We start from the raw sequence: 26,440 nt of genomic DNA, 5'->3' as shown, positions 1-26,440 counted from the left end.
CTCCTGTTCAGGCTTAACATCTCCAATCAACATGTGCATTAATCTACACTGATACCTATCATTCCTCCAGTTCTACATCCTCGTCGTCCTCAGCCTTCTCATTCGCGCCATCATGTCCATCGCTAGCTTCGTCATCATTCCCATCCACCGACGCTGCCACGATAGCACTCCCATCCTCATCAACATCATTCTCCACGTACCAGCGAACCTCATCACGAGTCGCCATGTACGTGCGCTCAACGCAGTCAATCGGCCGCTTCTCCCAATCTCCGCAGTATGTCCATAGAAACTCGTCCCGCGTACGCTCGTGCCAGTCATCTCCCACTTCGATACCAACTGTGTCCAATTTCCTTGCGATCTCATCGCCCATGAAGAAGAGGCGTGTGAACATGAGTAGCAGAGGGTGTGTGAGGAGATACGGCGCATGCGTTGGGAACAGTGCGACGGTTTGGCTTAGCGAAGATGCGATAGCGTGTGCGTTTTTAAACGTCCAAGTAGGATTTCTCAGCTCACGGAGACTGGTGTCGAAGAGCGGGGTGAGGAAATGGACGACGGGGTATGAGCGGCGCTTTCCTGGGTCGGTAGCGATCTCTGCGTCGATCCTGCCGATGTATTTGACCCTGATTGCTCTATAAGGTAGGTCTGTGTCCTCGGCCTTGACAATGTAGCGGCTTGACCCGGCTTCCTCCCGCATGACACGATAGGTGCGTCTTATGACCTCTGCAGCGTCTGGTGTGTTTTCCTTGAGATTTTTCGCGATCTGCTCCGCTCGCTGCCTGTGTTCCTTCGACCTAAAGACCCATTCCTCATCCTTGAAGAGCTCGGATGGGGAAACGCCGTCTGGGTCCAGAAGTATCGTCTCTCTGAAGTTATCAAAGACCGTCTTTCTCATGCGGAGTATATGTTCGGCGGAGTCGTCTGCGCTAGCGTTCGCACATTTGATGACCGTATTGTTTTTGAACCCAAATGTACGTTTCGCCTTCTTAGTGTCCCTCCACTCTTTCAGAACTGTGGCAGCAATGCCCTTGGGGCTCACCATGGGCTCCCAAGTTGGGGTCCAGTCGATGAGGTATTCGCGTTTTCCATCCTCGTTCTCCCGCTCGGCTAAGACTCTTCGGATATCGTGCGTATTCGTCGTTCGTGGCAGGTTCGCAGGAGCGCTTGAGGACTTCTTGGAAGCTTTAGGTGGCATCGTTCGGTATCGCTCGCTTGAGTTGTTGAGGACCTGGCAAAGGTGGTTGTGTTCTGCATAATGTATGAGAAATTGTTGTTTGCTAGTGAAGGGCGGAGAGCTTTGCAGAATACATTAGATCATCGCAGTGTCGACGCGTCGACAATGGAGTGTCCTGGAGGTAGTCAGTGATCATCCGCCTGACCAGGGAAACACGCGAGCGTACTGTATTGCTCCAGGAGGTTGCGTGCCGATTGAGTGTGTGAGATGATGTAGGGGAGTGGCAGCTACAGAGGGACCCAGAACAATCAAAACAACACTTGCAGCACCATACAAAGCACATCTACAATGTCATCATCACAGCATATTGCAAAATCTCACATAATTGATGGAAAAGAGTTCTATTCGTGCATATTTATAAGGCGCACAGCGGCGCCATCCCCCCAAACCGCACCACCTCACCACCTCTGCCACCGCCAGGAACTCAAGATGTTTTGCCCGAAGGCCCCAATTCCTCTCCACCCCGCCCAGATCTACTGTCCGAAGACCGGCCTGTCAAGATATGTCAGCTTAGCTCGTCAATGGGTGATCAATTAAGACTTACTTCCACTCATCCAGCTCCCGGGCGAGCTTCCAGGCCGAAACCCCCACCCTCATCCTCTCCCTCTTCTCCGCCGCAACCGCTCTCTCCCACCGGAGCTTCTCCTTGATCATGCCCTTGGCCTCGGCCAAGGCGGCCACCTTGTCGGGGTTGGAGATGGCGATACGCCATACGGCGTTCCAAGATGGCCCCATGTGGGCTGCGGACGTTGGCGGCGAGGGCGCGGGTGCATAGTCGACCTCGGGGTCGAAGGTGAAGGGCATGTTGGCAAGTGTTTGATGTGATGTAGGTATCAGGGTGTGGTATGGTGAGTACGTTGGAAAGTTTTGGAGGGTGCCAGCTAGGATACACAGACGCGCAAGACTAAAGGTTTAATTACAATTCCTCGCTCTTCACCTACAAACGGGCAGCTCGACCAATCAGTTCCAGCCCACCCAACTCTTACTCATTACACGCCACACCCTCACTTCACCTGATCTCAAATCTCCCATCTTAAAGCTCTCTGGCTTGACCTTCTTGTGCTCACGTCCCTGCTCCCAAGCCCTTACCTTCTTTTTACTGCCATCCCACTCGACAACAACACCGACGTGATCCGGCTTCCCAACATCCATCGCGTACTTAGCATGCATTGGCCCAGTCTTACCCTGGAACTTTGCATTGCGGAAGCTGATGATGTCACCAGGGCGGATCTCATCATATACTTGGGTTGACGCGTTCGCTAGGTTGGCGTACACAAGCGCGCCGTAGGAGCGAGTTGAAATTGGGGGCAGTGCGTCATTGAAGGGCTTAAACAGCTCCTCAATCAGTCCCTGCGGCGTACCATTGCCTACGACGGTATTCTGCTTCGACTCAATAGTCTTGGCTATCGAACGACCAAACTGCTCGTACGCGTTCTCCAGCTGATCAGGACGCTGGCTGGGAGGCGGCGGCTCATTGCGCTGTTCAAGATCCACGTCGGAGACGTTGGTGGACTCGAAGCGGGCGGAAATGATCGTTTGTGAGTAGTCAAGGTAAAGAACTTTGATGAGTTTCTCCACAGTGTTGCCTGATTGCGACTCCTTCATGTCTACCAGGACGTCTTTGCGGGCTTGGAGTGATGGGGGAAGTAGCTTGGGCTGGGTCCACCAATGCGACGACATCCCCAAATCGATATCGTTTGCAATGAAACCTTGATTCGTTGCCGGGCGAGGCTGATCCATGGAAGATCGAGTTGTCAGCATTTGGGCTGCATCAAGCGACTTCCGAGTGTTCAGCATCCGAGGCGGTGCCTCCGTTGCGACTGGCGAGAACATAGAAACTGGGCGTTCCTGCGGTGGCGGCGGGACCATTCTTTCTTGAGCTGGAGGAGGCGGAGCTTGTAGAGGTGGAAGAGGCGGAGGTGCATGCTGGTGTGGAGGAGCCTGAGGTGGTGGAGGCGGTGGCCTATCGTGAGACTTCCGAGCTGGCGGGGAAGAGTACAAATCATCCTCTTCATCTGATTCACCCGCTTGTCGATGTGGTACAGGAGGCATCGATGGTGGCATGGGTGGTGGTGGGCGATTCTGCGGGGGAGGAGGCTGGCTTTGTGGGGGCGGTGGCACTGCTCGAGGAGCTGGAGGCGCCGCGGCTTGCGGAAGGGGTGGGCCAGTGTACTTGAATGGGTCATATTCTTCATCGTCATCGTCCATAGGGGCGCTGCGAGTCGGTGGTGGTACCGGTGGGAGAGGCGGTGCACCACGGGGAGCATCTGTTGATGGCCGGCTGGGCGCCTGTTGGGGTGGTGGAGGCGGAACTGCACGAGGTGCAGTAGGAGGCAGAGGCGGCATTCCCTGAGGAATAGTGGGCGAGCGTGCTGAAGTTGGCTCGTCCGTCAAGGTATTGTCTTCTACGCTGGAATCGCGAGCATGTGACTTCAAGGCGTCCTTGTGAGTTGCCTCGGGCGCCATGTCGGTGTCATAGTCACCTTCGTAGTCAGTCTCGCCCTCGTTACGGTCCAGTTTGCGAATCGGAAGATCTTCATGGCGCGATGGAGGTGCCTGCGTTGGTGGAGGTGGCGGAGGCGGACGGCTCATTGTAGGCGATGTAGGACCCGCTGACGGAATGGGAGGCACGCGTCTTTCTGCCAGATCCTGGGCTGGCTCGCCAGAAGCGAAATACGAAGCCCGCCTGTTAGATGGCTGGGAAGGGGCAGACGGAGTAGGGGCAGTGTCGGTCATCTCATCACCAGACTCAGATCCAGGCCCAGGAGAGAGGACCTGCGGAGGAGGTGGCGGTACCGGTCGAGCTAGGTACTGTCAGTGTTGTTCACGTATTGATAGCCGATATGACTTACAGGCCGATGGGACAGGAGGGGGAGCAGGACGTCCTGGAGAATGTTAGAACCAGTGGAATGGACGTAAGGATTATTGATAGAGCCAAGTGCACACACATACTAGACACGCATACAGTCATCACATATTCCGACAGACCGTCATAAGTGACATATGTCTTCGACAAGGTCTCGGAAGATGGCGACTGCAGGCGGCCTTGGGCATGGCGGACAAAAGCGCGGATTGGTTTGCGAGGAATGATAAACTTACGGTCTGTTGGAACAGGTGGAGGACCATCGCCAGTAGTTGGCCGGGCCGGCTGAGATGCAACCTCCTCTACGTCTGGCACTTCGTTCGCTGAGTGAGTGCCTGTGACGGGGTGCGGAGTTTCATCCTCCTTCTCGACGGAAAGCGTGCGATCTTCAGGTTCTGGGCTTCGGACGGGCATCATCCCAGGCATACCAAACATAGGAACTCGTTGCTGAGGCATGCTGTACTCCTCAGTCTCTTCGGGCCTTTTCTCGGTGGTCGATTTCTTCTTCTTCGGCGGAAGACCACCGCCCATGGGCATACCACCTCCGAACATACCAGGCATACCGGGCATGCCGGGAATACCACCGCCCAACCTCCTCATGCGCTCGCGTAACTCCTCCTTCCGCCTCAACTCGGCAGTCTCCTCGTCTTCCTCTTCCTCCTCCTCCTCTTCTTCAGGCACGTCTTGCTCATCACCAACGTTGGGTTCTTCTGTTGGGGCAGTGGGTGCTCTGGGAGGTGGCGGCGGCGGGTGCCTGCTCTTGGGTCGGTCCTGGTCCTCTTCGACACTTGTAGATTCTCCTCCAGCATCTTCAGTATCTCCAGCTGCTGATTGATCCGCGTCGTTTTCGCTGAGGAGATCGCGGTCACGGTTGAGCGCGTCTGGAGAGCGGATATCGTGCGATGTTCGCGGAGGGCGATTCTGGTCCATGGATGCACGACCTTTGGAAGCTCCACTTGTCACGCGCTCGAGGCCAGTGTCCTCGCTGTCTTCAGCGGGTGCGTCTTGGGACTCAGTCCTCTTGGCCACAGGCGGTCTCTTTGACTTTTCCTTATGCATAGCTGCGGCCCTTTCTGCCTGCTCCTGCTGCTGTTTCTGTAGCAGAGCGATGCGTTCCTTCAGGCTAATCTTGGGCTGTGGCTCTTCTTCGCCCTCGTTCGCATTTGCCTTGTCATGCGCGACCAATCCCGCGCGCTCCGCATCGTTCTGGGTCTGCGCCTGACGCTCTGCAATCTCAGGGTCCTCTTCGCGACGGTAGGTCTTGACGGGTGGGGCCTCTCGAGTGGGAGGAACGTAGGCATTGCGGATCGGCGGGGGTGCCACGAAGGGCTTCTTGATGAAACTAGGGGCGCCGCCAGAGGGCTTGAAGGGTTTGGGCGGAGGATCAGTGGGCTTGTTGAAAGCAGCAATGCGGTCCCGGAAGGCATTGTTCTTGGGAGCGACAGGCGGAGGAGCCTTCTTCGCGGGAGGAGCGGGCTTGGACGACTCCGACTGCGGCGGCAGGGCTTCCGGAGCCTTTGCGCTCGACGCAGAGCGAGGCGACATGGGTGACATGGGCAGCGGTGTTGTTTTGGCGGCGCTGGGCACCTCAATGGGAGGGGCCTGGGGCTTTGGCGGCTCTGGTTCTTGAGGCAGCACCGGCTCAGGCTCCTGCTGCGGTATTTGGGGCGTGGGAGGGGCTTCCTGTGCAGGCGGCTGCTCTAAGGGCTTGTGCCGCGAAGCTCGGTTGGGTCGTGGTGGCGGCGCTGGCTCGTAGCGCTCGACGAAGTTCCTGGGGAAGAGGCCATCGTGCTTGGTGCCGCTGTCGTCGGTGTATTCGCCCACGTACCAGTCGTCGCCCTCCTCCTCGGTGACGGAGATGATCTGGCCGACCTTGAAGCCCAAGTCGTCTTCGTGGTTAGACACATAGTCGAAGACTGCCCTGACTTTGTACATGGCGGCGGGCGGTGTCGATGGCTGCAGAGGTGGTCTGGCGGCGGAAGACGCAATGGGGGTGACAGCTGCGGTCCCTGCCTGACAGCGCTACAGCAAGAATGTGTGGGAGCTCTCTAGGTGCACGGCGGGTCTCGGACGTGTAGCTGCGATGACGCCCATGTCAGCCTGGGCAGCAATGCGGGACGCGCGGGTCAACGGGGCAGCCTACCATTCAATGCTTGCACCCATCCAGCTCTGGGCGAGGGGCAGTGGGAGATATGAGGGCTGCTGCAGGTGCCTCGTGCGAACAAGTGTGGTGACGAAGCTCAAACAGCCCCGCCCAAGTCCCCGACGCTCCGCCAAGCACGCCCAACGAGGTTCCACTTCACACTCTAGCCACGACGATCCCAACACCAACACAGACCCGTCATGCCGCCCAAGTCCATCCTGAAGAACGCGACTGTCTCTACCAACGCGCCTCCGGGCAGGAAACCCGTGAATGCGCGTCACCTCGCAGTTGCCCGCCACCATGCGACGGTACTTGAAGACCGCAAGCGCGTCGAGGCAGAAGTGCTGGAGGCCGTCATGACCCTCATGGACTTTCCCACCTCGCCAGACGCCGATGCTAGGCGACCTTCTCCCTCCGACGCTCACTTCTTCCAGAAAGCAGTAATTCCCTTTCAGCCCGCCGACTACGACGCCCTCATCGAGGAGCGCAACATTGCCGACAAGTGTGGATACGCTCTGTGCCCGCGCCCTAAGAAGAAGGCGCGATCCACCGCGAGGAAGCAGTTCGTTGACACTGATCACGGTGTCGAAATAGTAGACAGGAAGGTGCTTGAGGTGTGGTGTTCAGACGACTGCGCAAGACGCGCACTCTACGTTAAGGTGCAGCTGAACGAGGAGCCGGCGTGGATGCGACACGGCGGGTACGGCGACAAGATCGAGCTCATGGTCGACAATGCCGACGAACATGAAAAGGCTCTACCGTTACGTCTCAAACAGGAGAGTGCGACCACGGCTGACGCAGATGACGAAGCAGACCTCGACGCAGCCTGGGCCGCCCGCGCAGACGCCATGACTGATCTCGCGCTCGAACGAGGCGAGAAGCCGGGCAACCTTACCAAGGCAAACAACGACCTCGTCCAGGACCAGATTCTCGAGCGCTCTTCCAGCATCGCGCCGCCTCAACCACCGTCGCTTCCTGCGCAAACATCTGACCACACCATGGCTATTGAAGGTCACGTTCCACGTATAAACAGGAAAGACAAGGACGACGACGAAGACGATGATCAGGACTGGGACAAACACTTGCCTGGATGAGTGGGGATGACACCAGTCATTGCATTACGACATTCATACACCGGCATGCACACATAGAAGATTGCAATGATATGTATAGACCTCTCGCCGCGCGGTATGCGTTTCAAAAACCACACGGATGAAACCTTTGGTTGAAGAGGTGAGTCCTGACCTGAAAGATGGCGGACAGCATATTGCGCACGCGAGAAGAGTATGCATGTCAGAAATGCTCGCGACATGTGCGCTGAGGCGGAGGACGAATCACGCATCCATGGAGGGAATGAGATCTTGAATACTCCTGTAGATATCTATCAGCGTAATAGTCCATCAACATGAAAGTGCATTTAACACCGTCTCGTGCATCTTGACGTGGTGATGTGACCCAGCCTGCAACCCATCAGAAGCCGCGGAGGTCTCGCACGGGCCACTCCGCCGCAAACTCCACTCGACATTTCGATATGCACATCGGGATCATCACTTCAGCCGCCATTGAACGCCCACACGCGGCTGTCGCATCGCCAACATGGCTCTAAGTCGCCAGTCCCTCTCGCCTACTTCCAACCTCCTCCGGAATTCTCGCCTCTTCTCGCTGCCCAACCCACTTGCTCGACCGCCCGTGAGCGACACCTACGGCGCGGGCATCTCCAAGTCCTCTGACACAGCGACCCTGCCATACCCGACCCACCAAGCGATTGCAACGACAAAGTCCTCATTAGCACGTGGCGATTGGGGTCTGAAGCGGCCGATTCCGTCAAGGAGTCACCTGGTACAAGTGAGCGACCCAGTACTGAGGGTTACTCAGCTGGATACTATCGAGCATGTTACGGACTTCGAATCGGCAGCAGATCATGTGCGGACAAGACAAAAGTGGGAAGAAATGGGTGTGCCAATGATCAAGGGCCTGTCGTTGATGAGGAATCGCGGCGTGAGCGACGACTTACTACCGGGTGCGTTTGAGGTTCGGGATGATACTACGAGTTACGACACGGATCTCGGACTGGATGAGGCTGGACTTTACCTCAAGGCTCTCAAGAAGAGTATGCCTTCGGAGCGAGTCAAGGCTCAATGGGACGACTTCAACGCCACCTGGAGAAAGAGGTGGGAAGAAAAGCTCGCGAGTTTCAGGGCTCGTGGATGGGGCCTTCACCTTTCCGACCTCAAGTCTTTCCAAAAAGAAGCGAGCAGAAAATCATCAAACAATGAGCCTTGGTTAGAGGAATTTGTAGCCCTTCAAAAAGAGCAGAGGAATGCAAAGAAGGCTCTGAAGCAGCGACTAGAAGCCCCGCAGACTCCAGGATCATTGCAGTTTACACCCTTTACCCCGCCACCCGTGGATCCCGTCGTTCATAATACCAGGCGATGGAAGCACGAGGGACCTTGGCTTCCTGGTATGGGCGCCGAGGACTTCATCTCTTTTCTTACCAAAAAGCTTGCAGGCCGCAAGAAGGAGTTCAATGACTACCTAGTCGAGTATGTCAAGAACAAGATATACGACACTCGCCGACTTGCCGCTTCCAGATCCGGCGAATTGGCACCAATAGACGCCCAAGAAGCTGAAGTCTGGCAAGAGCAACGAGAAAAGGCCTGGCGTCACATCACAAAACCTGAGATTGATGCTGGCATCAAGGCGCTAAGGCAAGAGACTGCGAAGGACCCACTAAGCAGCAAGCTCGTCAGCAAGTTGATACTTCCCTTCCTGAAGCTCCCAGCCATCAGATTCAAGCACACCGCATACAATCCGGACGCTGCCAAGAACGAAGTCGATCAGTACCAATTCGACCAAGAAACCGCTCCCCTCTCCACCCACCCTTCAGCCGGACTCGGCTATCTTCGTCACAAGTCATACCTCGCCAATCACCCCATCCTCGGTCCCCAAGAAAACCCTGCCCCGATACCTGCTCGTGTCATGCAAGCCAGACGCACAGGCACAAAGAACGAGCTCTACGCCCGTCTAGGAGTAGGCGGCTTCGTGGCAAACGATGACCACAGCGGCACAACTTCATACACTGTTCCCAGGAACTATGCGGCTGCCAAGGACGTCGAGACAATTGATGTGGACACGCCCGGTGGCAGGAAAATTATGGTGCAACCGCAGTTTGGTAGCGTCACCAACGACGGGCGCATCCAGATCAAACTGAAGCGATCCGTTGGCCAAGAGGTTGCTGTCGGCCGAGGCGAATTCGATGAAAAGCCGCCAGCAAGACCGTATGCTGAAAAGGTTTCTTTCAGGAATTTGGTCGGTGGTGCAAAGAAGAGTGGGATCAAGGAGTTAGATGAGCAGAGTGAGCAGGGCCAGCAGTTCAATGAGTTCCTGGAGAGCACGAAGCCTCAAGGTCATGCGCAGCCGCCGAGGGGTTTCCCTGGGATGGCTGAGGCGTTGCGAGGGGACTAGATAGTACAACAGTTTTGTATTATACTGCACACATTGTATTGTATGAAATGAACATGAGATATCTACATACCTCTCGTCGTTGGCTTTTCAGTCACAAGTCTCGCCAGCTATACTCAGAAAAACGTGTCTATTTGAGCCTTACTAGACATCGAGATGCCAAGTGTTGTACGGGACCCAACCCGACTCCAGTCTCACGCAACACGACATGATCAAGTTTAATTAGAGCGAAGAAGCTTCCGGATACCAACGCGACGGGGCAGGCAATAACCCAGTGTGAGTACCTCCATTGAAAGATCATGGGTCCGCGCTAGTGGCGAGGATAGTTGCCTACATTCTGAGACATCTGGCAGGCTCCGATTTCGGCTTGGCAGAACATGATATCGAAGGAGGTCGGAGGTGCCGAGGATGTAGAGTTGTACTGCCGTGCCGCTTGCTGTAGCTCCTAGAGTGGGCATGATAGCGAGAAAATCCTGAGTCTTTGTTTCAATGTGAGACAGATGGTAGGCTGGGGCCTATTCAGTTTGCTTCGACGTGGACCTTACTGGAAGGAGCATGTGATCGTGTCCATGCCGTTCGCAAGCATTGCACTTGAGTCTGATCCTACCGTCCATGATTTCGACTTTTACTTCGGTGGAATCTCGCCATGCTTGGCAACTATCTGCAACAACCGTTCAACAGATGTTTTCTCCAAGCTCGGTTCCAGCCCAGCGATGGAACCTGATCTATTCATACCTAACTTTTGGCCTAAGCCAGTCATTCAGCTGCTATCGTACCCATGTAACAAAGCTTGTTGCTCCTGTGCAAGGCTGTGGTTGGTTCTCAGTGGCGATGGGGCCGAAACCTGGTAGTGGCATACGTTCTGCTTACAGGCAGACCAGGCAACCCGGGACGGCGCGTAGATGGTTCCTGTGAGACGTGAGAAGAAACGTGGCTTAGTTTTGATGGAAGTGTCGGATAGACTTGCTCATGAGACATCAGCAAGATGGAGTTAATACTGCAATGGGCTGTTTGTCCGAACTCGATTACCTTAATAAGCATCCGAACAGTAAAGAGACAGTGAGACGCTTCCGCCCCGTACCCTTCGCTTCCCACATGTTGGTAAATGTAGCGCTGCCAAGCCATACGTTGCAGCAGCAGTGCGATCATCCTCGAGTGCGAGGTCCCTTCTCAGTAGGGTGGAGTCTTCAGCACTGGAGCGATGGCATTGGCTGTATCACTCAAGTCTTACACATACGTACACAGTGTACGAGCAGGCGGTGAGCTGTGATAGCTTCAAGTTCGCAGCGGTTCTCCAGCCACCGATAGCGTCAACAAAAATCGCAGAAAGTAAATTTTCGCGTGTGGAAGCCGTCATGGAGGCTGAGCAGCTATGTGACACTGATAGCGGATTGGCGATATGGTGTGGCACAGCACGCCTGAGGCCATTGTCGGCCTAGTCTGTTGAGGCGTCGTGGCTGAGGTAGTAATATCGGTGGACGTTGAGTGCACCATGGAGATTAGCCGGTACGTCGTTCGTGAAAAGACGGTGGAATGAAATCCTCGTGACAGTGGGACCTGTTAGCCGGAAGAGCATCTGGCAAGCAACGTGACAGGTGCGATATCCGAACAGCACCGAGTCTTTCAAGCTCATGGTAACGCCTTGTGAAGACTGGCATGTGCATAGTACACGCTTCAATTCTGCCAATTACAACCCAATCTTACTCCGTCATCCATCGCTTCGTCCGCGGATGAAAGAGCGCGCGAGGCCAACGCCGAAGTGTGGCTGCTCGATGTGTGGCCATGCGCACCTTCATCAGGCCAGTTCCCTTTTGGGATCCGTTGACGCAAATAGCGGTGTCGCAGATTGAGGGAGCGGCTCGTCTCCTAGCCACTTGGTAGTTACTCGCCAGTCGAAGGATTCAACCCCCAAAGTATCAGAAAGGTGACGGAAAGCGCAACTCTTACGGCTGGTGGCTGAGGCTGTGAAGCGATGGAAAGGCCAGGGGCCAGGGGGGTGCCACCAAACGGCTCGCAAGCAGCATGCATCGGATGACCGCCACATCCGGCAAACAAAGATGTTTGTGGGACTGTCGCATTCACGCTGACGGCGGTGGAAATTTGTAAGGAGGTCAATCTGTTGTCGCGGTCGGTCGATTGCAGCCTCTCGGTGCTACCTACGAGTTGGCGCTAATTGAGGGTTGGAAGAAGGCGCTGACGAAGACTCACCTCCCGCGGGCAGGTGCGACGCACACTGTCGAGTGCTCTTTCCCGACTTCGGCTGGGTCAAGGCAGCAAGGTGGCCACGAGCTCACATGCTCAGCAATTCGCCTCCCCGCCCTCATCAATGGTGCGCATCACGGCCATTCGTGAGCACCTCTTGCGCGATTCTGCAAGAAATGCAAGAAAACTAGCGACGCGCAATATAATCGCGGTGTCGAAGTTTGAGAACGCGACGCATGAGGCCTGTATGCGAACGATGCGTCCGCTGCTCGCGTGCAGCGTGGGTGCATCCCGTCTCCCTTTAGCGCCCGCCGCAACGTGATGCCCCACAGCCAGTTGAGCGGCCAAGCACCCATCCCTCTATCCATATCACTACTCGAGGCAAAGCAATATGGTCGGGCATTGGGCGCCGATCAGCAAAATGCCCGGCTTCTGGTGCCTGGCATGGAGGCCCGCCTGCCTCACGACACGGGAATGACTGCATAGCCCCGACCATCATTCGCCAGTCTTTCAGCTGGGAGCTGGCGATCCGGATTTCTTTCATCGCTAACAGCACTAGCACGACCTCCATGTCTTCATCAAAGGAGGATGTCACCAGGGAAAGTCACTAAAACCGAGCTTGGGGGACGGTGACGGGGAGGACGGGGTGCGCTCGAGCACCGGCAGTTTATTGCTGCCCATCGAGTCTGAGACAGGTTGTGCGGCCGCGCGGATGCGCAAACCGGCTACCAATTGCGACAATTTTTCCAATTCCCCAATTGCGTCGGGTCAGTCTCCCTCTTCATCACCCTCAGGCACAGGGCACCGGTCAGAACCACGGCCCACTCGCGGCTGGGCGGTGTCTTCGGTCGCTCGCAGGCTGTGCAATTCACCGCTGCGCAGCCCTAAGGAATGGCCCCAAAGACGCCCGGATCATGTTCATGCATTCCGTCCTGCCTGCCGCTGCGGCCGCCTGGCACTGGCACTTTTTTTCTGCCCGCCCGTTTCGGTCATCTGTGGTAAATCTGCTCCTTGTCCACTCATTGTGCACTTTTCCAGGCTACAACCTGCGCCGCCTTGCACTTAAAAGGAACCCTCGCCCAGTAGGGCTGCACTTTACTTTCCTCGAAGCTGCATAGCTCCCTGCACATGATCCTCTCTATTATTACCCCTTCGCCGCTCTGACTCTTTCGCTTTTCGGCCCATGTGTCCTTGAATCTACGAGTACACTCATCCTACTTGCCGCTTGTCTCAGTCGGGCCGTCACCTGTTCCTCAAATACCCTCAGTCTCCCCAATATCGCCAAAACATCGAAACCACGCAAATCGACCGGTATCCTGATCAGTTTACACTTTGTGTGATCTGGATACACACGTCATCAAGACATCCTTACCGTCCGGTACTTCCATATCTGCCTATCCCCCGACGGGTTCATTACCCCGGATAAGCTGGTTTGACATCATACTTCACTGAGAACATCCAGCCCAGGACAAAAGCTTGAGGCAAGGAGTTCTTTAATCATCCTCGCCTCTAGGATATCTATCAACTCCGACTTACCCCATTCCACATCGCCATCATGTGTCGGATCGAGGAGCGCGAGGAGTTCACCCCTGATGGGCGACCCCTGACATCTACGCGAGCCTGCCTTTGTGCGAAAGCACGTGGTGATAGACCATGCCGAGACGCAATCGTCGTACCCATTCGATACATTCCTAGAAATGGCTCCATGGGCACACCGTCTCCGACGAATCCGCCAACTCCCACCACTTCAACATACTTGGTTCAAACACGTCGTCCGTCTGGCAGTGGTAGCCGTCCCTCAACTCGGGATGGCCAACGACCGATCAGCAGCGAGATCTTCATACAGGTTGGCTCAAAGAAAGATAACAAAGGCAAGAAATACCCGTTACTTTCGGTCTCTACCAAACCCTACGATCGGTCTTCACTCGGCTCTGTTGGATCTCGTGATATCGCTGTTGATTCAGTAGGCTCTGATGCCTCCTACACCTACCGAACTGGTTTCCCGGAAGCCCCCTTGCCTCCACCAGCGTCCTTCGATCATCACAGCAGCTACCTTACGACTCCTACTGCACCATACGGTCAAAGCTCTCGCCATGTTCCGTCAGCGTCTTCCAGTCAGACACCCTCGCTTTACGTCGCGTCGGACGCAGAGTACGACCCACCGGCTAGGCAGCGAAGTACAAAACGCTCTTCCACGGTGATTCACAACCCACCTACTGCTGTTCCGTCCTCGCCGCCTCAGCGTCAGGGTGGTATGTCATCTGATCCATACCGGACGGCCAGGGTTGCTCCACGAGAGACGTACACATCAGACCGCCCACATCCACTCGACTACGACGCCTTTGCTGATCACTCGAGCTCGTCTTACACTAGCTCGGGCCCACCTGAAGGCGCTCGTCGCACCAAGACTGGCGACGAGCGACAAAGGCAGTCCAAGTCAGGTCGGCATCAAGAAGAGTCTGACCGACGGGTGGCTGATGAGCGTGACAGAGAAGATACTGCCAGACGCGTACATTTCGAACCCGCCCGTGCAGACGGCCGCGCGAATGAGAGGGCAGAAAAGCTCTTCGCTGAGAAGGAGAAAGATCGAGCGTTGGCCAGGGAAGAACTTCGTCGTGTTAAAGAGGAAGAACGCCTCAGACAAGAGAGGAAGGACTTAGAAGCCAAGAAAGCCCAAGATCGTAAGAAGGAGAAGTCAAGTCCTCCAACGATCGACTATACGAAGAAGCGGCCGAACGCATCACGCAGACAATCCTCCTCTATGACTTCAGCTGAGCTAGCAGATCAACGGCGCTTGATCAAAGCCGAGGAACAACAAATGCGGAGCGAAAGGCAGATCGCAGAGGCCAGGGAGCGAGAGGAGGAGCTGGCAGCCCGCAAAAGCCAACAAGAGAAACCGGCTGCATACTGGGACCCGCGTGGCGGCGATCGTTCCCTCTCCACACGCCGCGAGTCGATGGCTCGCCACGACAGTCTTACCTCTAACACGCGTCCCGCTGGATTGACTCGCACTCCCAGCAAGCGCCGCCCAAGTGTCTCGCAGCCAAGCCCTCCAGTACTCGATACTCAGGTGCCCACAGAGTCTTACAGGCCTTCCAGCTCGAGGAAACGCGCGCCTCCGCCGTTATCTTTCCCGGCGAACTTCAACCAAGATTACGCCCGGCCGCCATCTGCTAGGCGTCCATCCATCAGTCAAGACAACCCGTTCGCAGCAGCCACAATGATGTCGCCGCAGTCAGCATCGCAAGACCCATGGGATCTGCGCACCGTCGAGGGTTCACTTCCATCTGCCCGACCTCTAGGCGATGGTCGTCGTCCATCCATGCAATCTCGCTATGTCGATGCCTTTGCAACAGACTCTGAAAGCCCGGATGATCACCCGCCTGTATACGCATCGCGCACCGGTTTGAGTCGTAAAGGATCAAAGAGGAAGCACTGAGCTTCATGTCACTTTGTATTTCTCGGGTCATGCGTCTGCAACTGTTTATTGCTTTTGCTTCCTGCTGTTGGAGTTCAGTATGCGTCTGTTCTTGTTGTGATACCCTTCCACCAGCACTGTTATATACGCCACCCGTCCTGTACCCTGATTAGACATATACCCTTGTTTCCCTGCGCATGTATCGTATTTATTGGAAATGACAAGTTTATGGCATATCACGAAAACATCTCTACGAAACACTCATCATTCTTAGCAAGTGCTGCCTGTAGCTACGTGTTCAGAAGACTTGACTGCCACCTACGTATTGTCCCTGCACTATCTAGGCTTCCCACATTCTGGGCAAGATTGGTTCGGTGTCCAGAGTTCCGCCTTCGGAGGTGGTGTCTCCTGGTAAGGATCGACTGGTATGTCTAACTCGGCGTCAACCCCGAGTCTGAAAGTCTTGTAGGGTGGAGCATCAGGGTTTTGTCCTTTCCACTCATTGACTTGGTCGGTTATCTCGTTTCTGAGGCGCTCAAGCAGGTATAAGTAGCGGCGATGCTGTTGGAAAGAGGCGGGAACGCTGGTGTCGAGCGCTTTGATGGCTTGAGAAAGCTTGTTGATGACGGCGGCCTTCTCTGAGGGGTAGCTGAGGTTCTCTGATGCCATGTTATGGAGCGGTGTGACGAGCTGAATGATCTTGATGGTGCTCTGATGCTTCTCATCTTGCGCTGATATACTGAACTTGTTTGCTGCGGGCAAGTTCCTTCACGATGTGGCACGTAAAACAATCAGTATACCAAAGTCTATCATAGATGACAAGCTTATGTGATTGATCACCGCAACTCATGTGTCAGTCTTCAAGCTCAAATCCCTGTCTCCTTCTTTGGATAGGTGGATCGGACATGGCTTTGGGAATAAGACATGGCTTCAATAAAATGGAACGCGTGTAAGTGACTAGATTGCCGACGACAGGGCTCTTCATTGACCGTTCATTCGATGATCATATGGCACTCGTAATTCATACTCAAGCCATTAACCACACTCAACCCATGGATCTCGCGCCACCGCTTACTTTCATTTTCTCTGTAGTTTCGCAACATCACTAGACAGCCTCATCTCGTCCTTCTTCTCCCTCTCGATAGACTTCTGCTGCTACTACGAGGTGGAGAATTTCCATCCTGTTCTACCCCTGCGCTCTGATACGCTACCGAGTAGGAATAATCTTCTGACTCTGGTATACCAAGCTCGGTATCAACGTCGCGCCAGACTTGGGAATCAGAAATTGGGCTTTCTACGTCTTCAATCAACCACCATCCGATAGGTATGTCTATCTCGCTTTTCAGACGCAAACAGAGATAGAGAAGCCTACGCTGTTGAAAGAGCGTCATTTCCGTGCTTGGTTGGATAGCGGCGATGGCAGTGTGTATCTTTTGGATCGTGGGAATATCGGCGCTCATGAGCGTACGTCTCTCTTCTTCCGTCATGACTGAATTAGTTGTGTTAAAGAAGTTGCTGTCGTAAGAAATATTACATGCTTATAAGTTCTGAACGTGGACGAGCGTTGCGAATGGTTTGTGCAAACACTAGTGTTTCCATGGCGCAGATGAGACACCCGACTTGGTCACTTGCATTGTGGGCACAGCATTGCCACGTCGAAAACATTGCGCTTCACACGAAAGTGAGCTGTGGCTTTGAGATAAACCCATTTCATTGGTATCCTATGAGATCTAGTCTAGTACGGATATCCAAATCGATGACCGCCCTGCACTCGTCTCACCAGCGCGTTCCCAATCATCTAGCTATGTATCAGGCGGCCTGGCCGTGCTAATCCGCACGAGCGACGAACACGAGTCAAATCTTATTCATCCTTGCTCTCAACAACCTGAGACAGTGAGCCCTTGAGAGGAACATAGTTGAAGGCCTCCTCAGATCGCTGGCGACGTGGCGGAAGCGAGAAGCTGATCTGAGAGTGCGGCGCGGAGAAAGGAGCGCGAGTAACGGGGGTAGACTGTCCGAACTCTTGAAGCTTCTTCTCGAGGTACTCGATGCGGTCGTCTTGTTCTTGAGTGTGGTGCATCTGCTGCTGGTACATGCTAGACATGTAGTCGTGCTCGTTGTATAGGCGGTCGAATTTCATAGCAGCGTAGTTGATGTCGTTACGAAGGCGAAGGTTCTCGCGATTGCTCTCGTGCTTTACGCTCGCGACGTGACGACGATGCGCTTCACTGAGATCGCGAAGCTGTTTCTCGTGTACCCCGCCAACGTCGATCGTGAGGAATTTGGTGAGCGCCTTGCTGGTGGATAGACGCGCGAGAAGCGCGATCGCGACTGCGACAAAGACTCCGATCAAGAGAACGATCTCACGATCGCTGATGAGTTCAGTCTGGAGCTGTTAGTATGAGACGCTAGTGTAGTGCTTCAAATTGACGTACTGTAGACCAGACTGCGGAGAGCAGACCGAAAATGCTTGAGCAAAGGAAGAAGGCTAGGAATTCGAAGTTATTGAGCTCCATTGTGATGATCTCTTGAGTGAGTGAGTTGTTGAACGGAAAGACGTCCGAGCCGCATCGCAGTCAGTTTGATACACACTTGGCTTGGCAGTCTAGCTGATTCCACGAGTGGAGTCAGCTGGAATAAAGCAACACTTCATGCTGGCGAGATGTCGCGATGATGTAATATAGCTTCAACTTGTTGTCGAATAAAAATAACAATGCGATGACACATTAACATCCTTTGCAAACTCCACAGTGTAGCTTGTTTCAAAACACGAACATCTACTGGAAGATGCCCCGGTTGTATGACCTGAATTCTGCATTCAGATATGTATGGATTAGATGGCTATATACTGACAGTATGACTATTTACAGGAAAGTGACGATGAGTACACTGAAGCATGCAGAATATGGCAACCACGTAGGTAAATCGGACATGATGCATGGAACGCCGTTTTTGAACCCATATGCAGACCCCAAGGTACCTAAAGAACGCCTTAGCCATGCAGTAATGATTCTTGAAAATGAGCTTGCGAAGCCCGTCGATGACACGCTAAACAATTCAGGAAAGATCCATGGGTTCGGCGGCACTGTTACCGGCACCAGTTGATTCGCGACCACGCTGGTCCTTGATTGTTGGGACAGCAGGTTGCGCGAAACTGTTTTGTGCAGGCGGAGCAGGAACGTTGATACCAGTATTTGCGTGGTCGGTGCGAACCTGTGGAGGCGCGACGTAACCCATATGAGGCTGGGCGTAGATTGGAGGAGTCGCTGGGCCAGAAGAGTTGCGCGGCGGCTTTCGACCACCGATGCGCTGAGCTCGGGGAGCTGGGAAGCAAGCATTCTTGACACGGGTCTGGAACTCTTGAGCGAAGTTGTCGTAGGGCTTCTTGTCCTCGGATGTCTTCCAGCCCATCTTGTTCTTCATGCACTCAGCCTTGCGGTGACTAATCGTGGAACCTTCAATGCGAATGCCATTGGCCTCAAAGCGACGACAGCAGTCAGAACGCGACAGGATAAGCAGAACAACGAGAAGGCTGACGTTGTCGTTGTCGAGAAGATGAGGACAGAAATCGCAGACATTGCATGCGAAGCGGCGCATGTCTTCAAGTTCCTTGGTGTCGGTGCAGTTGACGAAGCGCTCAGCCATTGAGAACGGTCTAACCATGTCCCTACAGATATGGTTCTGAAGGACATTGGCGACTGAAGATACGGAAACTGGATAGATGCTACTACGGTCAATCTTGCTTGTAGCAGATGACGAGACCGTGCCGGCGATGTAGACAATCTCGATATCGTCGAACGGGCCCCGATCGAGTTTGATGTCCTTGAGTGTCTTGCCTTCCTTTTGAGCCTCTTTGTAAGTCTCGGCGTTCTTGATACCAGCCTCGCGAGCCGCCTTGACAGCCTCACGAGGTGTGGTAAAGCCATACTCCTTGGCGAGAGCTACGGAATCTTCGTGCATCTCAAACTTGGAAAGCTTACGCTCAACATCAGGGGCGCGTATCCAATCCTCGGACCAGGGTTCTTCTGCGAGGACTTTGTAGAAGACCTTGGTAAGGGCGCGAAGCTTGATCTCAAGATCAGTCATCATACGCCGGCCGAAATACAGTTCATCGGTCTCAAAGAAGGCATTCTCGATAAAGGTCTTTCGATCCTTCTGAGTTAGCTGGCCGCGAGATGGATCATTCTTCCATTCTTGGATGATGTGCATGAACTTGGCGTGGAAGATGTCATCGAAATGTTTTGATGCAGGTATAGCATTCGCTGTACGGCACGTTAGTTCATGGTCAAGAGATATTTCCACAGTTTACACGTACAAGTCGGTGTGTGGGGTTGTTGTGGCGGCGAAGGTGAGGTAACAGCGGTCTGGCTGATCGCGGCAGGTGACATAGTGATCCAAGCGCGATATATGACCTGATATACCGAAAGAAGTAAGTTGTCTACTTGTGGATCAGTATGGATGAGAAAGGAAACAGATCTCGATGGATTTCGATGGGGTTGTAAGGTGAGGTTCGTGGCCGGGTCAAAAGGTTGCGGGGTGGTTGGGTTGTCGGAGCGTGAGGGCGGTAGGCAAAAACATTCACGCTCGCGTCGCTAGCGTGCCAAGTAAATTCGGGGTGAGCATTGGAAAGACACGTGACCCACATGACTCGGCCCCAACAATCTTGGAACCTCGGGTGAACGTCATAGTTAGCGCTTCCGCTCACAACCTTCCATCAGGACATCCATTGAGTGCTTCATCTTGTCAGCTTCTCTCCTGTCAGCAATGGCTGCGACGCGTTATACGTTCCTGCACCGCATCGCTACGCGTTGGTGTGCGCCCGGGGTGCGCTTGAGTGATGAACCCCTTCCTGTCGCGTTCCTGCATTGTCATCCTCATCTCATCTGCGCTCAGTACACTCGCCTCGATCCAGATTTACATGTCATCATTGCGAAAATATTGATTTGAATATGTGTGGATTACAGTACGCTGGTCCTCTTCGCCATCTATGGAAGTTGTCGCTTCCAGCTTTGGTTGCCTTACGTGCCACATTCCTGGGAACAGCAGCAGCATATGCCGTCTAGAAAACACATCTTCTCTGGAGCGATCTCGGTTATTCTGATAGCCTGAAAGAATCATGGTTCCGTTGGATCGGAATGGTATCCTTTCCGGAAGGACACTCAGGGTATACGCGAGAACCTAGATGACAAAATTGGAGCTGAAAGCACTGGGCCTCCTTTTATCAAGCGTGCCGTTACATTGTTCAAGAGTTTGTATCCATGGTGACGCTGAGATCTGGTTTGCGCCGAATTAATGGCATTCAAAAGTCTTTCAAGGCACGGGAGACGCTACTTTGATGGGCGTTTGACAGTGAAGGAGACAGTAGCAACGAAGAGATATTTCCACAACTAGCTTTTGTTACCACGCGAAAAGTCCCTGCCTCGCAAGCAACTTCGTTCCACTTTATACGTTAACGGCACGCCACCATCGACCCAATACAACATGAAGCTGATCAAACGTCGAGACAGGCGTCCCCAAGCCACAGCTGCGACGCCATGCCACTTGCTTGCACTACCAGCGGAGATACGCTTGCTCATATACAGCCACATAGCCCCCGATGGCTTCCTACCAAACGCGCCCTACCAGACATACATCGGGCTCATGCTCTCCTGCCCCCAAATCTACAACGAGATGACCTCCGAAGCCGTCCGCCTGGCCCCTTCCATCCTACGCACGATCCAGTTCTCCGTCAACGCAACGCCAATGAAGCTACAACCGCTCCGGCCGACGACCTTCGCCTCGCTGATGCACCTCACGATCGGAATACCACGCTGGGCAATGCTCGATCGGCCTACGATAATGGGCATTCTGCAAGCCATGGCACCAGTACTAGAGCTTCACCTGGCCAGATTGACCATCGGATTGGAAGACCTAGAGGGTGAAGACGATGTCTTGCAGATGGTTGAGACACTGAATCCGGCACAAATCGCGCGTTACATGAGCCAAGTACAGGACATGCCCGCACCCCTCTATCCTCCAAGCGATTCTGTGGCATCCGACCATTATCGCATCCGAACAACATACAGCAATATCATTGGACTCGTCACAGCAATGAATTGCCTCATAGCTCCAGGAATGTGTAATGGAAAGCATGCCCAGGCAAACCACTGGTGCCTTCGCGCTTCAGTCCTTAACCCACCATTTCCGACGACGACGTGTAACGTTCGGAAGATTGCTTTCCGCTTGAAAAGGCTCCATGATGAGAAGGTATGTGGGTGTGGTCGACTTCCCGCTCACTACCCTCATCTGGTGTATCCGTTTCGCGGGTCGAGCTATAGGTGGGAGCTGATGCTCGAAAACCCCTCGTTGGAAAAGGAGCGATGGATGGTTCACTGGAGGGATGATAAGGGTAAGTTGAGCTGGTCTCTGAAGGGAAAACAAGGGCTATATGTATGGCTGAAGTTGAAAGAGAAGCGAGAGAGCCGGTTGAAGAGGGCTGTGAAAAGCTTGTTCAGGCAGACCTAGTTGAAGGCGGGGCTATGTACGTACTCTCCAGGTTCGCAAGTGCTAAGTCTTGCAGGTAGCTCCAATATCATCATGATCATGACATGAATGCATAAATGCCATGGACTTAGGAGTCTTGATGTTACAGTGCGCGTCATGCCAAAACCACAGCTCTCACCAGATGCATTCGAAAGGTCTACGTGTAACATGCACCTACCCGACGGCTACCACATTGAGCATCCACAAACAGAATGAACATGCGTTTGTGTGACCCACTCCCAGATTGTTCCTCATTCCGCTGATAAAACCCCGTTCATAGTCCCCAACATACAGAAGACCTACCACACCCCTACCTCCGACTCTCCAAGACCACCCAACTATCTCTACAAACCAGCAGACCGAAGACTACCATGACTCTCTTCAGTACACAGATAGCTGGCATCGCTATAGGGGTCTTCTTCGCACTATCCCTCATCATGTTCGCCCTTTATTACTCGATTGATCGTCTTCGCAAGCAAAATGGCACAGCCAAAGCAACAACGCCGTCATCTCCTACTGGCTCTGGTTCCCCGATACCTCCTCCACAACATCTTATGGACAATCAGAGGCGCACCTCCAATCAATATTCACATCCTCAGCAAGAGCATTCACGTCCAAGCCTAGAGTACGGACCCGGTCCAACTTGGGTCGCGACACCCGAGCCCGAAACGTATCGTTTCAACACGATTAGAGCAGTACCAGCTACGCCAAAGACGTCCTCCGCGAGTGCCATGCGTCCTGTTACTTCGGAGTCGGACAAGCGGAGTAGTCTGCACCAGGCGGTCTTGGGTGCGGGTACAAGTCGCGGTCGGAAGAACAACAGTGATGCCACAAAGGAAGCCGTGGAGACTGCTAGAGCAAAGGATTTGGATGACGACCACGTTGCTGGCAGTAGCATTGGCAGACAGAAAACGTACACTGGAGCTTGGCCTTGAACGGTGTGGTGATGTCGGCAACGTTCTAGGGATGTGTTCAATGATGGTTTCATCGAGCAAATTGGGCTCCACATGGTATAGACTAGATTCATCGAGCCTTGATAAACACAACATACTACACATGAGGACGTGCATTGAGCGATGGGTTGAGATAGTGCGTGGATTTGTTTCATCTGAGCGGGAAGCTATTGACATCACGAGACGTATGAAGGACCGTTCCCTTTTGGTAATGCTGTTTAGACCGGTAATGAAATTCACTTACCTGAACCTGAACTATATATTCTTCGTTGGTCATCACAACACCATCGCATCACACAGGGCGCATGGGCAGGGGAAATGGCAATCAAGCATCATCCTCGTGTCTTGCAACACTCGGACTCAGCGACACCTAGTGGGGGAGAACCTTTTGTTTCATTGACTCCTGATCATCATGCCGCCGTATATAGCCGTAAAACCATGCCATAGTCGTGGCAGAAGAGACCCTTTCCCAGACACCATATTTTCAGTAAGCCGAGAAAGGAGGAAGAAGGGAGACCATCGTGTCGCGCGTGCGCATTCGTATTTACGAGCGGGCGGGGCGGTCGTTGAAGCGGCGGGGACCGCGCTCGACAATCTGTTGTTGGGAGACGGCGATGACGTTGGTGGGGATGCTGTCGAACTATCGGAAGTGTTAGTGAGATGCTTTGGGTGGTATGGTTATAGAGTAACGTACGCCCATGCTCTTGAGCAGGTCCTTGGTCTCCTGGTCGACGTCGAGCGAGCCAGACTCGCTGTTCTGGGTGAAGTCGAGAGCGGAGATCTCGGGGACGTACTGGTCCTTTCGCTCACGCTCCTCTTCTTGGAGCTTGAAGGAAATACCACGGACGGGACCACGCTGGATACGCTTCATCCTGCGAGTTGTTAGCTTGATGTTTGGTGCGAGAGAGCACGCTGCTCATAGCGTGGCTGCGGTGCGGGCGGATGAAGAGCTATCTTCTGAAGTGCCCAAGAGCCTGCGCATAGGCATTGCACAACGCTGCTCTGCGCAGGCCACTCAAGCTTCCAGAACCAGCCCCTCATTGCCATTGTCGCAGCCCCAGTGTCGGCACGTACAAGTGAGTGGTGTATCCGGCAATCTTGTTTCGGAGCCTCTTGGAGGCAATGATGGCAATCTCATCACAGATCCTCTTGTTGGTCTCGAAGTCGAGCGACAACTTGGGGTAGTAACGCTCAATGATGACCTTGGCGGACTTCTTGACGGTCTTAGTTCGGACGCGACCCATTTTGGCGACTTGTTGTGTGAGCTGGGAGAAGAGGTTGTCGTGGGAAGGGGCGGTGGCTGTCGGGTTAGTTGGATTGTCGCTGGAGAGTAGAAATGTCGGGAGGGCAGGCGCGATTATTCGCCTAATCTGTGTGGAGGACCGTGCGCAGGATTCTAGTCACAAAGGGTTTGGCGCCAACGCAGCACATGGGAGCCATCACCAACATTGCTCAGCAGATAAACAGTGTCAATCTCGTGTATCATATTGGTATCTCTCGCTCGCTATTTAAAACTGTTGGAAAAAAGACTGTTCAAAGAAATGCATCACAGATGCTTGCTACATATAGGAAAACCCGACCATCCTCCTCGCAGCCCATTTGCAACGAAACTCCACAACACCACCGCTGTGTGAATATCAATTTAAGTAAGCCCTGTGGCTTTACAGATACAGCCATCTGAGCGGTTCTTTCAGTGGCCACCCTCAGCGCCACCCTCAGCGCTGCCTCCGGAAGCACCGTGATGTGCAGGGTTGGGGAAGTAGAACGCACATACTGCGATGATGACGTACGTCATCACGCAGAGCACACCCTCCAGGTAGTTCGAGCTTCTGTCGCGGAGGAACGAGCCAACCGCCAGGACCGCCAGAACCAGGGCAACAGCGTCGAAGATGGCGAAGTTGTAGTCCATGCCGACACCAATACCCCAGCCAACCAGTACCACAAGGGGTGCGTTGAACAGGGCGGTCTGGATAGAGGCACCGAGAACATGGGCAAGGGCCATGTTGATCTGATTGTCATAGGCTTCGTCAATGGCGAGGAGGTGCTCGGCGATCTTCTCAACCAGCGGGATAAGGATAAGTCCGACGAAGGAGTCACTAACTCCTCGCTCTACTATATGCGGGATTTCGAGGACGAGGAAGATAGCGACGAGTGCAACGCAGGCCAGTGAGACGAGAAGAGCAACGATGACTTCGGTCAGGGTAAGCTTGGGCTTAGCCAATTCCTCGTGGCGGTCCTTGTCCTTGTGATCGTCTGCCTCGTAGATCTCATGGAGCAACCCATCGTGGGATACGGTCTGGTAATACAAGTAGACTAGGTAGCCAACGATGGAGATGATGGCGACACCGCGGGATATCAGTCGAGTGTTATAGGCGATATCAACAGTCTGTTCGTAATCGGGGTTTTGGAAGAGGTATGCGTAGAAGACAGCGGGAAGTACGAGCGCGGCTATAAAGATTAGCATTGGTACTTTGACGAGCCAAGAGGAGGATCGACATACTGGCAGCTACGAGCATCAAGCCACTACCGTTCTCAGAGACAGCACTATGGAACTCTTGGACGTCATGCTTGACACCACCGGCAATGAAACTGGAGCAAATTAGTGAGTGCTTGATCGAGCATCGAACAGACACTTACCAGGTACCAAGGCAGAGGAGCAGGTTGGCCAAGATAGACCCCAATATAGCAGCCTTGATAACCTGCACGTTTGAGTCGCCGTTGGAGGTTTTGAGCAAGACCATGAACAGAATAACTTCGACAACGGAACCGAATGTTGTCTCGAGAACGACAGCAAAGGCCTTGTTTGGCATCTTGCGCGAGAACTCCTGGCCAGCGAAACCGAGTAAGTTGGCTGCAGGAAGCATGGCAATGTAGTTGGTAATGAAGATCGCTAGATGCCATTCGGGCCTCGCAAAGTGCTGTTATAGTCGGTTAGTACAAGAAACATATCCTCTTGTGTGCCGCTTACCAGTGCAATTGCTACAGGTACAATGGGCCATAGGCAGTTCACTAGCATAGACATCGTGCTGCTACTCCTGCCGCTGATGACAAGGAACTTGATCGGGTTGAAACCCCTGCGGCCACTCTCGCCCTCGGGGTGAAGGCCGGGGGTCACCTTGTGTCCATTGTGGTTGTACTGTGGCAGAGACGAGCCGCGCCTGTCACGGCGATCGGAGGGAGGGACGGAGCGTGGCTTCTCGCTGGTATATCCTCGGTCGCGCGACGAGCGGTGCCTTGAGCCGTCGGGGTAGTCTCGCGAGCTTCTCGAGCGGTGCGCCATGGCTTTGGTATACGAAGATTGCCCAAGGGGTGGTTTTTAGGGTGCGCCAAGTGCAAGAGTTGAATGCACTGGCTTGGGTTTCAGGGCGGGCGAACGAGTTGCCCTGCAGCGGTTGCAGTTTGTAATGCCGTAATTGGAGAGGAGTTGATAGAGAGTAAGTGAAAAAGAAAGACAAGAGGGCCGGTGGGACTAGACATTGTAAAAGGGCCGGGCGTCATTTCGGGACGAGTAGTATACTACCTGCTTCCTTGTTTACGAGGTGCAGTTCGCAACGGGGCGGGCGCGTCCACAACACACAGCCTCGACGCTATGATCGCCAAACAACGAAAATGTCGCAGCGCGTTTACACCGTAACTCTGCAGCAGC

At 54.0% G+C, this 26,440-nt stretch overlaps 11 protein-coding genes across 11 annotated transcripts; 3 read left to right on the top strand and 8 right to left on the bottom strand.

The window, feature by feature from the left end:
- Window positions 1-58: 58 nt before the first annotated feature.
- Window positions 59-1,514, bottom strand: J4E92_005769 (uncharacterized protein; the record flags this gene model as incomplete). The annotated part of the gene is made up of 2 exons (XM_051497147.1): window positions 59-1,225; window positions 1,506-1,514. The coding sequence occupies 2 exons, from the start codon at window positions 1,512-1,514 to the stop codon at window positions 59-61; spliced, it is 1,176 nt and encodes a 391-aa protein (XP_051352807.1).
- Window positions 1,515-1,704: 190 nt separating this feature from the next.
- J4E92_005768 (uncharacterized protein) lies at window positions 1,705-2,035 on the bottom strand (the record flags this gene model as incomplete). The annotated part of the gene is made up of 2 exons (XM_051497146.1): window positions 1,705-1,723; window positions 1,776-2,035. 2 exons carry the CDS (start codon window positions 2,033-2,035, stop codon window positions 1,705-1,707), a joined length of 279 nt encoding a protein of 92 aa, XP_051352806.1.
- A 156-nt stretch (window positions 2,036-2,191) lies between these two features.
- On the bottom strand, window positions 2,192-6,029 carry J4E92_005767 (uncharacterized protein; the record flags this gene model as incomplete). Its single annotated transcript, XM_051497145.1, has 3 exons — window positions 2,192-4,035; window positions 4,084-4,116; window positions 4,331-6,029. The coding sequence occupies 3 exons, from the start codon at window positions 6,027-6,029 to the stop codon at window positions 2,192-2,194; spliced, it is 3,576 nt and encodes a 1,191-aa protein (XP_051352805.1).
- A 408-nt stretch (window positions 6,030-6,437) lies between these two features.
- Window positions 6,438-7,331, top strand: J4E92_005766 (uncharacterized protein; the record flags this gene model as incomplete). Its single annotated transcript, XM_051497144.1, has 1 exon — window positions 6,438-7,331. One exon carries the CDS (start codon window positions 6,438-6,440, stop codon window positions 7,329-7,331), a length of 894 nt encoding a protein of 297 aa, XP_051352804.1.
- A 502-nt stretch (window positions 7,332-7,833) lies between these two features.
- J4E92_005765 (uncharacterized protein) lies at window positions 7,834-9,702 on the top strand (the record flags this gene model as incomplete). Its single annotated transcript, XM_051497143.1, has 1 exon — window positions 7,834-9,702. The coding sequence occupies one exon, from the start codon at window positions 7,834-7,836 to the stop codon at window positions 9,700-9,702; it is 1,869 nt and encodes a 622-aa protein (XP_051352803.1).
- A 3,904-nt stretch (window positions 9,703-13,606) lies between these two features.
- J4E92_005764 (uncharacterized protein) lies at window positions 13,607-15,340 on the top strand (the record flags this gene model as incomplete). Its single annotated transcript, XM_051497142.1, has 1 exon — window positions 13,607-15,340. One exon carries the CDS (start codon window positions 13,607-13,609, stop codon window positions 15,338-15,340), a length of 1,734 nt encoding a protein of 577 aa, XP_051352802.1.
- Window positions 15,341-15,655: 315 nt separating this feature from the next.
- J4E92_005763 (uncharacterized protein) lies at window positions 15,656-16,806 on the bottom strand (the record flags this gene model as incomplete). Its single annotated transcript, XM_051497141.1, has 2 exons — window positions 15,656-16,044; window positions 16,788-16,806. The coding sequence occupies 2 exons, from the start codon at window positions 16,804-16,806 to the stop codon at window positions 15,656-15,658; spliced, it is 408 nt and encodes a 135-aa protein (XP_051352801.1).
- A 374-nt stretch (window positions 16,807-17,180) lies between these two features.
- J4E92_005762 (uncharacterized protein) lies at window positions 17,181-17,835 on the bottom strand (the record flags this gene model as incomplete). Its single annotated transcript, XM_051497140.1, has 2 exons — window positions 17,181-17,705; window positions 17,755-17,835. The coding sequence occupies 2 exons, from the start codon at window positions 17,833-17,835 to the stop codon at window positions 17,181-17,183; spliced, it is 606 nt and encodes a 201-aa protein (XP_051352800.1).
- A 541-nt stretch (window positions 17,836-18,376) lies between these two features.
- On the bottom strand, window positions 18,377-19,707 carry J4E92_005761 (uncharacterized protein; the record flags this gene model as incomplete). Its single annotated transcript, XM_051497139.1, has 2 exons — window positions 18,377-19,581; window positions 19,635-19,707. 2 exons carry the CDS (start codon window positions 19,705-19,707, stop codon window positions 18,377-18,379), a joined length of 1,278 nt encoding a protein of 425 aa, XP_051352799.1.
- A 3,631-nt stretch (window positions 19,708-23,338) lies between these two features.
- Window positions 23,339-24,038, bottom strand: RPS17 (40S ribosomal protein S17; the record flags this gene model as incomplete). Its single annotated transcript, XM_051497138.1, has 3 exons — window positions 23,339-23,434; window positions 23,489-23,666; window positions 23,869-24,038. The coding sequence occupies 3 exons, from the start codon at window positions 24,036-24,038 to the stop codon at window positions 23,339-23,341; spliced, it is 444 nt and encodes a 147-aa protein (XP_051352798.1).
- Window positions 24,039-24,484: 446 nt separating this feature from the next.
- J4E92_005759 (uncharacterized protein) lies at window positions 24,485-26,074 on the bottom strand (the record flags this gene model as incomplete). The annotated part of the gene is made up of 4 exons (XM_051497137.1): window positions 24,485-25,242; window positions 25,295-25,383; window positions 25,432-25,712; window positions 25,763-26,074. The coding sequence occupies 4 exons, from the start codon at window positions 26,072-26,074 to the stop codon at window positions 24,485-24,487; spliced, it is 1,440 nt and encodes a 479-aa protein (XP_051352797.1).
- Window positions 26,075-26,440: the final 366 nt, after the last annotated feature.

This window comes from Alternaria infectoria (assembly GCF_024043175.1).
Source record: "Alternaria infectoria strain BMP 0036 chromosome Unknown scaffold_8, whole genome shotgun sequence".
Classification (NCBI taxonomy): domain Eukaryota; kingdom Fungi; phylum Ascomycota; class Dothideomycetes; order Pleosporales; family Pleosporaceae; genus Alternaria; species Alternaria infectoria.
Note: the sequence above shows the minus strand (reverse complement) of the source record. Positions and strands in the feature narration are given on the sequence as shown.